Source organism: Blennius ocellaris, assembly GCF_963422515.1.
Source record: "Blennius ocellaris genome assembly, chromosome: 13".
Taxonomy (NCBI): Eukaryota; Metazoa; Chordata; class Actinopteri; order Blenniiformes; family Blenniidae; genus Blennius; species Blennius ocellaris.
Window position 1 is genome coordinate 26,286,069 of NC_137662.1, and position 15,000 is coordinate 26,301,068.

General features: G+C 47.6%; 1 protein-coding gene across 1 annotated transcript; it reads left to right on the forward strand.

Moving 5' to 3' along the window:
- Positions 1-1,642: 1,642 nt before the first annotated feature.
- ogfrl1 (opioid growth factor receptor-like 1) lies at positions 1,643-11,485 on the forward strand (the record flags this gene model as incomplete). The annotated part of the gene is made up of 8 exons (XM_080507895.1): positions 1,643-1,753; positions 2,397-2,573; positions 4,924-5,007; positions 5,219-5,297; positions 5,372-5,450; positions 5,901-5,967; positions 6,267-6,412; positions 10,259-11,485. 8 exons carry the CDS (start codon positions 1,643-1,645, stop codon positions 10,755-10,757), a joined length of 1,242 nt encoding a protein of 413 aa, XP_080364021.1. The 3' UTR covers positions 10,758-11,485.
- Positions 11,486-15,000: the final 3,515 nt, after the last annotated feature.

Here is a 15,000-nt window from a genome sequence, read left to right on the forward strand (position 1 = left end):
CACACACACACACACACACACACACACACACACACACACACACACCTTCTGCATCTCTTTACTTTGGTTTCATTGTTAAAGCCACAAACAATAATTTCATTTTTTCCCATCAGATTCACTAAAATAGATAATTAATAAATTCCCTCCAATGGATAATTAATAATAAATTCCCTACAATAGATAATTAATAATAAATTCCCTACAATAGATAATAATAAATTCCCTACAATAGATAATTCATAATAAATTCCCTACAATAGATAATAATAAATTCCCTACAATAGATAATTCATAATAAATTCCCTACAATAGATAATAATAAATTCCCTACAGTAGCTAATTCATAATAAACTCCCTACAATAGATAATAATAAATTCCCTACAATAGATAATTCATAATAAATTCCCTACAATAGATAATAATAAATTCCCTACAATAGATAATAATAAATTCCCTACAATAGATAATAATAAATTCCCTACAATAGCTAATTCATAATAAATTCCCTACAATAGATAATTCATAATAAATTCCCTACAATAGCTAATTCATAATAAATTCAGTACAATCATAGAAATCCTACATCAGTGTTTCACTTCCTGTTTCAGCCAAAAGAAGCTTCTGCCTCCAGGTTTTACTCTCGGTGGTTTGACCACAGCTGACCCTGGGTCAGGTCCTGGGTCAGGGTCAGGTCCTGGGTCAGGTCCTGGGTCAGGGTCAGGTCCTGGGTCAGGTCCTGGGTCAGGGTCAGGTCCTGGGTCAGGGTCAGGTCCTGGGTCAGGTCCTGGGTCAGGGTCAGGTCCTGGGTCAGGGTCAGGTCCTGGGTCGGGTCCAGGTCCAGGTTCAGGACCATGAATATGGATCTAGTGTGTTTGAACTGATACACTGTACTGCTATTAACACCATGTTCATGTTGAACCATGTGACTGTAGAACCACCAGTCTGACGTCACCTCGGCCCTCAGACCTCACAGGTCATCAGCTGAATGTTGGTTCTGACGTTACGTCAGAGTCCAGCAGTCACGTGACGCAGCTCCAGTATAGAGTGCGGTTAGTGCCACACACTGAAGGTACGGCTCGTTCTCAACACAAACACTGAGAAGTCGACACACTAATAACAACAATAATAATCAACAATAGTGAAACATAAGAGTGTCTCCCAATGTCTCAAACCAAACAGAAATCAACCAGAGCCGTTTCCTACAAGGCTTCTGCTGGGAAACACAAACCACCGACACACCGACAAACTACAGACACACTTTGGGAGTTTTTCACAAAACATTCTCCCATAAATTCGGAAAAACAGCCTTTTAAAAAAATGTTTTTAATTTTATCTCAGCATTATGAGATAATTATCATAAATTCAGAAAAACAGAACCAATTTTTTATAATGATTTTTTTCTCATAATTATGAGATAATGATGTCATTAATTCAGAAAACCAGAGTGGATCTGAATCGTAGTAAAAATACCTACTTTGTTTATGTTGCGGATCACGTGACTGCAGCTCATAGCGACGCTCTGGATCCTACTTCCGGTGCGTGGCGTGGCGGAGCTCCGCGGGGGGGACCGGGGACCGGGTGGACCGTGGAGCGTGTGTCCCCGGGACAGAGGACGGAGGACAGGCACTGCATGCCGCTCCGATGGGGAACCTGCTGGGCAGCTGGCGCTTCAAGGAGCCGAGCACCGTGGAGGACTGCGACTCGACGTGGGGGGAGGACTCCGAGGACCAGGACACCCCGGCGGGCGAGCAGGTAGCGGGGGGGGTGGGGGGGGGGGTCACGTTCTCCTTCATTCTGTCAGCAAAGTGAACAGCATGTGACTGAAACCTGGACTTTAGTCTGTCCTTTTGTCAAACGAGCTGAAACGGTTCTGGTCTGCCAGGTCCTCCATGTCACTACAGCCAGATGTTACCATCTGGCTGTAGTGACATGGTAACATCTGGCTGTAGTGACATGGTAACATCTGGCTGTAGTGACATGGTAACATCTGGCTGTAGTGACATGGTAACATCTGGCTGTAGTGACATGGTAACATCTGGCTGTAGTGACATGGTAACATCTGGCTGTAATGACATGGTAACATCTGGCTGTAGTGACATGGTAACATCTGGCTGTAGTGACATGGTAACATCTGGCTGTAGTGACATGGTAACATCTGGCTGTAGTGACATGGTAACATCTGGCTGTAATGACATGGTAACATCTGGCTGTAATGACATGGTAACATCTGGCTGTAGTGACATGGTAACATCTGGCTGTAATGACATGGTAACATCTGGCTGTAGTGACATGGTAACATCTGGCTGTAATGACATGGTATAACTTCAGGACAGACCCCCCTGCAGGTCTTCAGGACAGACCCCCCTGCAGGTCTTCTGGACAGACCCCCCTGCAGGTCTTCATGGTGCTGCTCCAGACTGGGTCCAGACTGGGTCTGAGCTGCAGGTGTGAGGGAGAACAGCTGTCCAGCTGTGTCAGCAGCTTCCCTGCACCTGAGGACGGCTTCAGTCCTCCAGGCGCTGGACACCAGCTGGGACACCAAGAGACCCTCTGTCCTCCACGACGACCACAGGTCCCTCCTGTCCCTCGTTGTGCTCAGTCCACGTCCCCGTCCTCCCGGTCCAGGTGTCACTGGAGTGTTCGTGGTTTAGCGGCAGACATCTTGGATTCCTTCTCTGGTCCGCGACAAAGACTCAGCACGCTCACGTCTTCAACACCAAACACCTTGTTTACATTTTTAATGCTTCAAATACGCAGAAGAGGAATTTTCTGAGCAGATGGCGGCCATCTTGAAAAATGATCGCCATCTTGAAATTTTGTGTGGCCAGCGGCTGTTTTTGAAAAAGTGGACCCCAAAGGGCGTTTGTACCAAATGTTTTCGCAGTAGTTTTGCGTTTGTACCAAATGTTTTCGCAGTAGTTTTACGTTTGTATCAAATGTTTTCGCAGTAGTTTTGCGTTTGTACCAAATGTTTTCGCAGTAGTTTTACGTTTGTATCAAATGTTTTCGCAGTAGTTTTGCGTTTGTACCAAATGTTTTCGCAGTAGTTTTGCGTTTGTACCAAATGTTTTCGCAGTAGTTTTGCGTTTGTACCAAATGTTTTCGCAGTAGTTTTACGTTTGTATCAAATGTTTTCGCAGTAGTTTTGCGTTTGTACCAAATGTTTTCGCAGTAGTTTTGCGTTTGTACCAAATGTTTTCGCAGTAGTTTTGCGTTTGTACCAAATGTTTTCGCAGTAGTTTTGCGTTTGTACCAAATGTTTTCGCAGTAGTTTTGTGTTTGTACCAAATGTTTTCGCAGTAGTTTTACGTTTGTATCAAATGTTTTCGCAGTAGTTTTGCGTTTGTACCAAATGTTTTCGCAGTAGTTTTACGTTTGTATCAAATATTTTCGCAGTAGTTTTGTGTTTGTACCAAATGTTTTCGCAGTAGTTTTGCTTTTGTACCAAATGTTTTCGCAGTAGTTTTGTGTTTGTACCAAATATTTTCGCAGTAGTTTTGCGTTTGTACCAAATGTTTTCGCAGTAGTTTTGTGTTTGTACCAAATATTTTCGCAGTAGTTTTGCGTTTGTACCAAATGTTTTCGCAGTAGTTTTGTGTTTGTACCAAATATTTTCGCAGTAGTTTTGCGTTTGTACCAAATGTTTTCGCAGTAGTTTTGCATTTGTACCAAATGTTTTCGCAGTAGTTTTGTGTTTGTACCAAATATTTTCGCAGTAGTTTTGCGTTTGTACAGGTCAACACTCGGTGGGGCAACATTTTATTTCAGGTCTAGTGACGACACAGAATTTCAAAGTAAAGTGGAATTCTTTTGCCACATTATAACCGTATAGGCGCTGATCATGTAAAAATGTTGTCTTGGAGGTCGAACATGGAACATGTTTGTTAGCTTTAGCTGCTAGCAGTGTTTGTGACGACTCAGGTTCAGTGAAGCCGAGCCTCGAAGGTTTTACTAACGATTCTCCCACATCCCATCTTTCGTCTGTTTGTGGAGCTTTAAGACAGTAGAAGTGATGAGGCAGATGTTGCTGTGAAGCCAGATGTTCTTGGTCTTTCATCATTCCCTTTAGCGCTTTAGCAACATGTCCAGTTGCCAGTCTTCCGTCACGTCGTCCCTGACGACCGGTCCAACATTGGAAGCTGTTCGTCTCTTCAAGACTTTTCTCTTCTATTGTCACGACTGGTTGAGGACTGTCCCTCACTGGTCTCCATACCCAACGACTGGTTGAGGACTGTCCCTCACTGGTCTCCATACCCAACGACTGGTTGAGGACTGTCCCTCACTGGTCTCCATACCCAACGACTGGTTGAGGACTGTCCCTCACTGGTCTCCATACCCAACGACTGGTTGAGGACTGTCCCTCACCTCGCTCTTCTGACCTCCATACCCAGAAGTCCTTGTAGTGGCGTCCAAGACAACTTGTAGGTTAAAGGAGTTCCTCTCTGGTTCCAGCGTGACGAGACGAGAAGTGAAACCTTTTCAAAGTGTTTCCAGTCACAGACGACTGCGGCCTCCACCGGTGCTTCACTTCCTCCTTTTTCACTTCCTCTTGGCGTTTGGCCAGATCGTTACATTAGCAGGAAGTTTCTACCACGTCCAGCCTTAGCGACCAGTCACATGACCTCATCACCTTCCACAACCCGTTCCCACCCTGCCTTTGGCCGTGAATCGTCTTCCTTTGCTGGGAAACCGATGGATGATGATGATGATGACCCCCGACCTCTAAAGCAGAACTCCCTTCCTGATGAGCCTTGTACCTTGTTACCTTGTAACCTTGTCGCTTGTACCTTGTTACCTTGTAACCTTGTCGCTTGTACCTTGTTACCTTGCCGCTTGTACCTTGTTACCTTGTTGCCTTGTAACTTCAAACCTGCTTTTCAATCAATTCAGTTTCATTCTTCCTTTCTGTCGTTTGTCAGCAGACGGACTCTCCAGATCCCCCCCCCAAGATGAAGAGGAGTTTCTACGCCGCCAGGGACCTGTACAAATACCGCCACAGCTACCCGGTACACACACACACACACACACACACACACACACACACACACACACACACACACACACACACACACACACACACACACACACACACACACACACACACACACACACACACACACACACACACACACACACACACACACACACACACACACACACACACACACACACACACACACACACCTTGTGTTTGACCTTCCTGATGTCTCTGTCTAGAACTACAAAAAGTCGCGGACGCCCAACGAGTACCTCAACCTGCGCTTCTACCTGAACAAGATCCCTCTGGTGCCAGATGGTGAGCTCTCTCTCTCTCTCTCTCTCTCTCTCTCTCACCCCCCTCCCCCCCTGATCAGAAGCGTCTCCTCTCAGGTCTCTACATCGAGGAGATTCTTTCCCAGTGGAGAGGCGACTACGACAAACTGGAGCACAACCACACCTACATTCAGTGGTGAGACAGGATGTCCTTGTTTTGGTCTGTTCAATGAACAGAAATAGCACAATGATCACTTTTAACACGTTGACACCACAGGGGTTTCTCCACAGCGCCCTCAGGTGAGTGAACAGAGGAAGAGCAGTGCAAATGGTGTGAAGCCTCGTTTCCATGGTAACCGTTTGTTAGACAGTCGTCAGAAAAGATACACACGTGGGCATCGAGAGCACGCAATAGTTCAAGTATTGTTTATGAAGTAAGAATCCAATAGACAGGCAGGTGGTGGGGGGGGGGGTCTGCTCACTCAAAGACTTTGATGGGACGATACAATGCAGAGTTGGAGGAAGAAGAAAAGTACCGAAAGGGTGTTTTAGGTTGAGACGACGGCGTCTCTCAGGTTGGACTTTGCAGTCAGCTGGTTTGTCCACCAAGTCCAAGTGTTGTCTTGTTGCTCCTCTGTGTTTCCAGGCTGTTCCCATTGAGAGAACAAGGGCTCAACTTCTACGCACATGAACTGACTCAGGACGAGCTCAAAGTAAGTGGAGGCTTTTCTTTGATTGCTTCCTTCAGCTGCAGCAAACCTGCACTGGCGTGTCGATGCAGAGAAGAAAGGTGAAGTGTAGCACAAGGTTGTATATGAAGAATTCTTCAGTGAAGAACTATTGAAAATGAAAAGCACTACTTTGAATGGAGAAGAACAGATCTATTGTGTTCATCTGTTTCTATGACGATACTCAGGAGTGATGTGAACGCTTCCGCCTCTTCTCTTTAAGCTGTCCTGTGAACAGGAAGCTGCCACAACTGCTTCCTCCTCCGGTGTGTTTCATCCCTCAGGAATTCCAAAACACCCGTGAAGCCAAGCGGAGGTTCCTGGCGGCGTATTCCCTCATGCTGGACTTCTACGGCCTCAAACTGCTGGACAAGAGCGGGAACGTGGCTCGAGCTTCCAACTGGCAGGAGCGCTTCCAGCACCTTAATGAGTGAGCACACACACACACACACACACACACACACACACACACACACACACACACACACACACACACACACACACACACACACACACACACACACACACACACACACACACACACACACACACACACACACACACACACACACACACACACACACACACACACACACACACACAGTTAATTGTTGGTCAGTTGAGCAGCAGAAGGTTTCAACCAGCAACCAGACGGTTGAAGGGTAATTCAGGGTTTCCTTGCTACCATGGTCATGGTTTGACGGCTGCACTGTTATTGTTTTCCCGTCACAAAGATCCTGAGAAGGATTGTGGACTTGTAGCCCAATCCAATCACACGCCTACCAGTCTTCAGTATCTGAAGCTAATTGTTGTTATTTTCCCCAACATGAGGAGGAACCTCATGAACCAGCTGCTCACTGCATTTATTCCCTTCTGTTGTTGTTAACACCCTTTAAAAGTGTGTAAAAACATGGACATCATGGTGACCATCGCTGGTCACCATGGAAACCAGTAGACCACCACCACACCACTCCTTCCATCGCTGGTCACCATGGAAACCAGTAGACCACCACCACACCACTCCTTCCATCGCTGGTCACCATGGAAACCAGTAGACTACCACCACACCACTCCTTCCATCGCTGGTCACCATGGAAACCAGTAGACCACCACCACACCACTCCTTCCATCGCTGGTCACCATGGAAACCAGTAGACTACCACCACACCACTCCTTCCATCGCTGGTCACCATGGAAACCAGTAGACCACCACCACACCACTCCTTCCATCGCTGGTCACCATGGAAACCAGTAGACTACCACCACACCACTCCTTCCATCGCTGGTCACCATGGAAACCAGTAGACCACCACCACACCACTCCTTCCATCGCTGGTCACCATGGAAACCAGTAGACCACCACCACACCACTCCTTCCATCGCTGGTCACCATGGAAACCAGTAGACCACCACCACACCACTCCTTCCATCGCTGGTCACCATGGAAACCAGTAGACCACCACCACACCACTCCTTCCATCGCTGGTCACCATGGAAACCAGTAGACCACCACCACACCACTCCTTCCATCGCTGGTCACCATGGAAACCAGTAGACCACCACCACACCACTCCTTCCATCGCTGGTCACCATGGAAACCAGTAGACCACCACCACACCACTCCTTCCATCGCTGGTCACCATGGAAACCAGTAGACCACCACCACACCACTCCTTCCATCGCTGGTCACCATGGAAACCAGTAGACTACCACCACACCACTCCTTCCATCGCTGGTCACCATGGAAACCAGTAGACTACCACCACACCACTCCTTCCATCGCTGGTCACCATGGAAACCAGTAGACCACTACCACACCACTCCTTCCATCGCTGGTCACCATGGAAACCAGTAGACCACTACCACACCACTCCTTCCATCGCTGGTCACCATGGAAACCAGTAGACCACCACCACACCACTCCTTCCATCGCTGGTCACCATGGAAACCAGTAGACCACCACCACACCACTCCTTCCATCGCTGGTCACCATGGAAACCAGTAGACCACCACCACACCACTCCTTCCATCGCTGGTCACCATGGAAACCAGTAGACCACCACCACACCACTCCTTCCATCGCTGGTCACCATGGAAACCAGTAGACCACCACCACACCACTCCTTCCATCGCTGGTCACCATGGAAACCAGTAGACCACCACCACACCACTCCTTCCATCGCTGGTCACCATGGAAACCAGTAGACCACCACCACACCACTCCTTCCATCGCTGGTCACCATGGAAACCAGTAGACCACCACCACACCACTCCTTCCATCGCTGGTCACCATGGAAACCAGTAGACTACCACCACACCACTCCTTCCATCGCTGGTCACCATGGAAACCAGTAGACTACCACCACACCACTCCTTCCATCGCTGGTCACCATGGAAACCAGTAGACTACCACCACACCACTCCTTCCATCGCTGGTCACCATGGAAACCAGTAGACCACTACCACACCACTCCTTCCATCGCTGGTCACCATGGAAACCAGTAGACCACCACCACACCACTCCTTCCATCGCTGGTCACCATGGAAACCAGTAGACCACCACCACACCACTCCTTCCATCGCTGGTCACCATGGAAACCAGTAGACCACCACCACACCACTCCTTCCATCGCTGGTCACCATGGAAACCAGTAGACCACCACCACACCACTCCTTCCATCGCTGGTCACCATGGAAACCAGTAGACCACCACCACACCACTCCTTCCATCGCTGGTCACCATGGAAACCAGTAGACCACCACCACACCACTCCTTCCATCGCTGGTCACCATGGAAACCAGTAGACCACCACCACACCACTCCTTCCATCGCTGGTCACCATGGAAACCAGTAGACCACCACCACACCACTCCTTCCATCGCTGGTCACCATGGAAACCAGTAGACCACCACCACACCACTCCTGCTTCATGTTTTCAGTGTCCAACACTGATGTACACATTTGACAGTTTCCTTGTGCCCGGTGGTGGATAGAAGGAAATGTACAGCACCGATCCATTCCTTTGTCCATGGGAGACGTAGAGTAAACAACCTTATGGGACATTTGTCCATGGGAGACGCAGAGTAAACAACCTTATGGGACATTTGTCCATGGGAGACGCAGAGTAAACAACCTTATGGGACATTTGTCCATGGGAGACGTAGAGTAAACAACCTTATGGGACATTTGTCCATGGGAGACGCAGAGTAAACAACCTTATGGGACATTAAATGTTGTCCACACCTCACAGCACCACCCTGAACAACGGCAGGAACAGGGTGGAGGAACTCCATGTGGCAGTGGAACAGTTGTGGAACAGCAAACTGAAGCCGTTCTGCACTTCTACTGAGAGGAAAACACCACGACGATGATGATGATGATGACGATGATGATGATGACGGTGATGATGACGACGACGACGACGATGATAATGACGATGGTGACGGTGATGATGATGACGACGATGATGACGACGGTGATGATGATGACAATGACGATGGTGACGGTGATGATGATGATGACAATGACGATGGTGACGGTGATGATGACGATGACGATGGTGACGATGACGGTGACAATGACGATGACGGTGACAATGACGATGACGGTGACAATGACGATGGTGAAAATGATGACGATGGTGACAATGATGACGATGGTGACGATGACGATGGTGACAATGATGACGATGGTGACAATGATGACGATGGTAACGATGACGATGACGATGGTGACAATGATGGTGACGATGACGATGGTGACAATGACGGTGACAATGACGATGACGGTGACAATGACGATGGTGACAATGATGACGATGGTAACGATGACGATGACGATGGTGACAATGACGGTGACAATGACGATGACGGTGACAATGACGATGGTGACAATGATGACGATGGTGATGACGATGGTGACAATGATGACGATGGTGACAATGATGACGATGGTGACAATGATGATGACGACGATGACGATGATGATGACGACGATGACAATGATGATGACGACGATGACGATGGTGACAATGATGATGACGATGGTGACAATGATGATGACGACGATGGTGACGATGGTGATGACGATGGTGACAATGATGATGACGACGATGACGATGACGACAATGGTGATGACGACGATGACGATGATGATGAAAGGGAAAAGGACAGCGATGAAGCTGGAGTCACTGGACTATAACTGGACCTCTGAGATCAAATGATCCATGTTTATGTGTGAACTCTGAATCACCAGCTTGTACTTGTGTATTCCCAGATCGCACCACAACTACCTGCGGATCACCCGCATCCTGAAGTCCCTGGGCGAGCTGGGCTACGAGGCGTTCAAGGCCCCCCTGGTGCGCCTCTTCCTGGAGGAGTCCCTGGTCCAGAACACCCTCCCCAACATGCAGCACAGCATCCTGGAGTACTACGTCTACACCGTCCGCCTGCCGGCCAGCCACCGCCGCCTGCTCCGCTTCGCCCGCCAGCACTACCGCCCCGCCCACGCCTTCCTCTGGGGCCCGCCGCCCAGACGGCCGGGCGGGGGGGGGGCGGGTTCCGCGGGGAGTGTGGGCGGTGCTGGAAGCAGCGGCATCAGAGCACCGGCTCCAACGCCGGAGCAGCAGAGACGGGGGGAGGACGGCCCCCCCTCCACACCTGCAGGGACCATCCTGTCTTCCCACAATGCCTTGCTGGACCGGGACCCGCCTGGAGGCGGGACCAAGGACTGCGCCGGACCGGGGCCCAACATGGCCGGCCTGCAGGGGCACTGATGATGGAGGGAGCGAGAGGAACGAGGACAGTGACGACGTTCCTCTGCAGACCTCAAATCACACCAGGGCATAAACTGAGGCGGTCGCGGTCCGGAACCGTTCTTCACTCACGTATAAGGGCTCATCGTCAACTCTGACCGTTCTACCAATAATCTCTGCTCCTGATCGGGTTCTCCTACCAATAGTCTGCTCCTGATCAGGTTCTCCTACCAATAATCTGCTCCTGATCAGGTTCTCCTACCAATAATCTCTGCTCCTGATCAGGTTCTCCTACCAATAATCTCTGCTCCTGATCAGGTTCTCCTACCAATAGTCTGCTCCTGATCAGGTTCTCCTACCAATAATCTCTGCTCCTGATCAGGTTCTCCTACCAATAGTCTGCTCCTGATCAGGTTCTCCTACCAATAATCTGCTCCTGATCAGGTTCTCCTACCAATAATCTCTGCTCCTGATCAGGTTCTCCTACCAATAATCTCTGCTCCTGATCAGGTTCTACTACCAATAATCTACTCCTGATCAGGTTCTCCTACCAATAATCTACTCCTGATCAGGTTCTACTACCAATAATCTACTCCTGATCAGGTTCTCCTACCAATAATCTGCTCCTGATCGGGTTCTCCTACCAATAGTCTGCTCCTGATCGGGTTCTCCTACCAATAATCTGCTCCTGATCGGGTTCTCCTACCAATAATCTACTCCTGATCAGGTTCTCCTACCAATAATCTCTGCTCCTGATCGGGTTCTCCTACCAATAATCTGCTCCTGATCGGGTTCTCCTACCAATAATCTGCTCCTGATTGGGTTCTCCTACCAATAATCTCTGCTCCTGATCGGGTTCTCCTACCAATAATCTGCTCCTGATCGGGTTCTCCTACCAATAATCTCTGCTCCTGATCGGGTTCTCCTACCAATAATCTGCTCCTGATTGGGTTATCCTACCAATAATCAGCTCCTGATCAGGTTCTACTACCAATAATCTACTCCTGATTAGGTTCTCCTACCAATAATCTGCTCCTGATCAGGTTCTCCTACCAATAATCTGCTCCTGATCTGGTTCTACTACCAATAATCTGCTCCTGACCAGGTTCTCCTACCAATAATCTACTCCTGATCGGGTTCTACTACCAATAATCTGCTCCTGATTGGGTTATCCTACCAATAATCTGCTCCTGATTAGGTTCTCCTACCAATAATCTGCTCCTGATTGGGTTATCCTACCAATAATCTGCTCCTGATCAGGTTCTACTACCTATAATCTGCTCCTGATTAGGTTCTCCTACCAATAATCTGCTCCTGATTGGGTTATCCTACCAATAATCTGCTCCTGATCAGGTTCTACTACCTATAATCTGCTCCTGATTAGGTTCTCCTACCAATAATCTGCTCCTGATTGGGTTATCCTACCAATAATCTGCTCCTGATCAGGTTCTACTACCAATAATCTGCTCCTGATTAGGTTCTCCTACCAATAATCTGCTCCTGATTGGGTTATCCTACCAATAATCTGCTCCTGATCAGGTTCTACTACCAATAATCTACTCCTGATTAGGTTCTCCTACCAATAATCTGCTCCTGATCAGGTTCTCCTACCAATAATCTGCTCCTGATCTGGTTCTACTACCAATAATCTGCTCCTGATTAGGTTCTACTACCAATAATCTGCTCCTGACCAGGTTCTCCTACCAATAATCTACTCCTGATCGGGTTCTACTACCAATAATCTGCTCCTGATTGGGTTATCCTACCAATAATCTGCTCCTGATTAGGTTCTCCTACCAATAATCTGCTCCTGATTGGGTTATCCTACCAATAATCTGCTCCTGATTAGGTTCTCCTACCAATAATCTGCTCCTGATTGGGTTATCCTACCAATAATCTGCTCCTGATTAGGTTCTCCTACCAATAATCTGCTCCTGATTGGGTTATCCTACCAATAATCTGCTCCTGATCAGGTTCTACTACCTATAATCTGCTCCTGATTAGGTTCTCCTACCAATAATCTGCTCCTGATTGGGTTATCCTACCAATAATCTGCTCCTGATCAGGTTCTACTACCAATAATCTGCTCCTGATTAGGTTCTCCTACCAATAATCTGCTCCTGATTGGGTTATCCTACCAATAATCTGCTCCTGATCAGGTTCTACTACCAATAATCTACTCCTGATTAGGTTCTCCTACCAATAATCTGCTCCTGATCAGGTTCTCCTACCAATAATCTACTCCTGATTAGGTTCTACTACCAATAATCTGCTCCTGATCAGGTTCTACTACCAATAATCTGCTCCTGATCAGGTTCTACTACCAATAATCTGCTCCTGATCAGGTTCTCCTACCAATAATCTGCTCCTCTATAGAGCTGCTCCTCATCAGGCAATGGTGGATAAGATTGAGGTTAACGTCCGTTGTGTTGAGAAAGTTCTTCTGAACAAGAGGCCATTCTCTTCCTGCTCAGTTCTAAAAGGAACCGTTTGTTCTTGGTGTCAAATGATGCTGCAGGAAGGAAGAGACGTTTTGTTCAGAAAGCTGCAGGAATCAGGACGTTTGTTTCACTGCTTCCTGTCGGACTCCATCACTAAACACATGTTGATGAATTGTGCTCATATTGCTGGTTGAGGTTCAGGAGTTTCTTCATGAGCTGATTGGAACCACTGGAACCACTGGAACCACTGGAAGCAGTTTTAGTTCAGAGGTTTCCTCATCAGGGCTACGACCGGACAAGACCACAGCAAACTGCCTTATTTAACGTTTTTGTGTGGAACTGAAATGTGGTCGCCGACACCTTGACAACCGTTTTCTTCAGCCAAAGGCGCCCTCTGATTGGCCGGCTGCCTGCGACGGTTGCAGGTAATGAAAGGTGCCCTCTGATTGGCCGGCTGCCTGCGACGGTTGCAGGTAATGAAAGGTGCCCTCTGATTGGCCGGCTGCCTGCGACGGTTGCAGGTAATGAAAGGTGCCCTCTGATTGGCCGGCTGCCTGCGACGGTTGCAGGTAATGAAAGGTGCCCTCTGATTGGCCGGCTGCCTGCGACGGTTGCAGGTAATGACGTAGCTGGTTGTTATTAACGTAGCCGAGCTCCTCCAGCTGGACTCTGTACAGGTGCTATGAAGACGAGACCATTTCAAGATGCAGAGTTTTGTCTTTTCTTTCCCTGAACATGTGAAACGACAGGAGGAACTAGAAAGACGTTTGTCAGCAATATTTTAAAGTGGATCCATTTATTGTGGTGTTGGGTACAACCACAAGTTGAAGTCGTGACTTTGTCCCAATGTTGTACAGAAAATAGAACGTGTGACTGGACTTGTAGGACTAGAAGTGCTTTTGGTGACACTTTGACTGAAATCACCAGTTGTTCCATGTAGTATTCAAATATGACAAATAAGTCCCGATGGAATATTTATGTAGTACAGAAAAATTATTTGAAGCTCTTGGTGGAACATGTTTTTGTGCAGGGTCACTGAAAAGTTTCTAATCTTACCTTGAAGTGACGTGGTGTGTTGCACTGTGTCTTCCTGTTGGAGGCGCCGTCCTCAAGGCTGCGGCTCAACATGGTCCACCCACACTGCATCACTTCTCCTGTGAACTGCTGAAACCTGGACTGCACACACATGACCATACGTGGCCATACGTGGTCATACACAGTCACACAAATGGCCAAGAAAAAGATAAAAGGAAAAAAAAGGCTAATATGGACAAAATTGTAAAAATGACTTCAGAATCTGCGAAATGGCAAAAATAGCTGAAATCATTAAACTGTGAAACAACTAAGAGTGAAAACAGTTACAAGAATTGAAACAGCTAAGACTAATAGAAAAGGTAAATAAAAACAAACTGCCATAAGAACAACAGATGCTAGAAACAATGAAAAGGCTTTGAAAAAAAAACTCTTGAGACAAACAAAAAAATGAAGGAGAATCTAAACGTGGCTCATTTAAGCTGAAATTGCTTAAAAAAATGCAAATACAACCGAAAAAGCAAATGAAGTTAAAAACGAAAAGGACAATCAAGTCTACTTGAATCAGTGAAACGGTCAAACGTGACGAGTATCTGAAATAATTGTAACGTGGACTTTCAGGTGAACCTCATGACGCGTTTGGATCAGGAGCATCCGGACGTCAGCCCGAGATTCTGAAGTGCCTCTTTTGTATTTGTTGAACTTTACGTTGTGTTCAGGTTCTAATGTTGGTTTCTGTTGCACACGGTGGGATTATTAATGTACAGCTGCAGCAGAACCAAGAACCCATA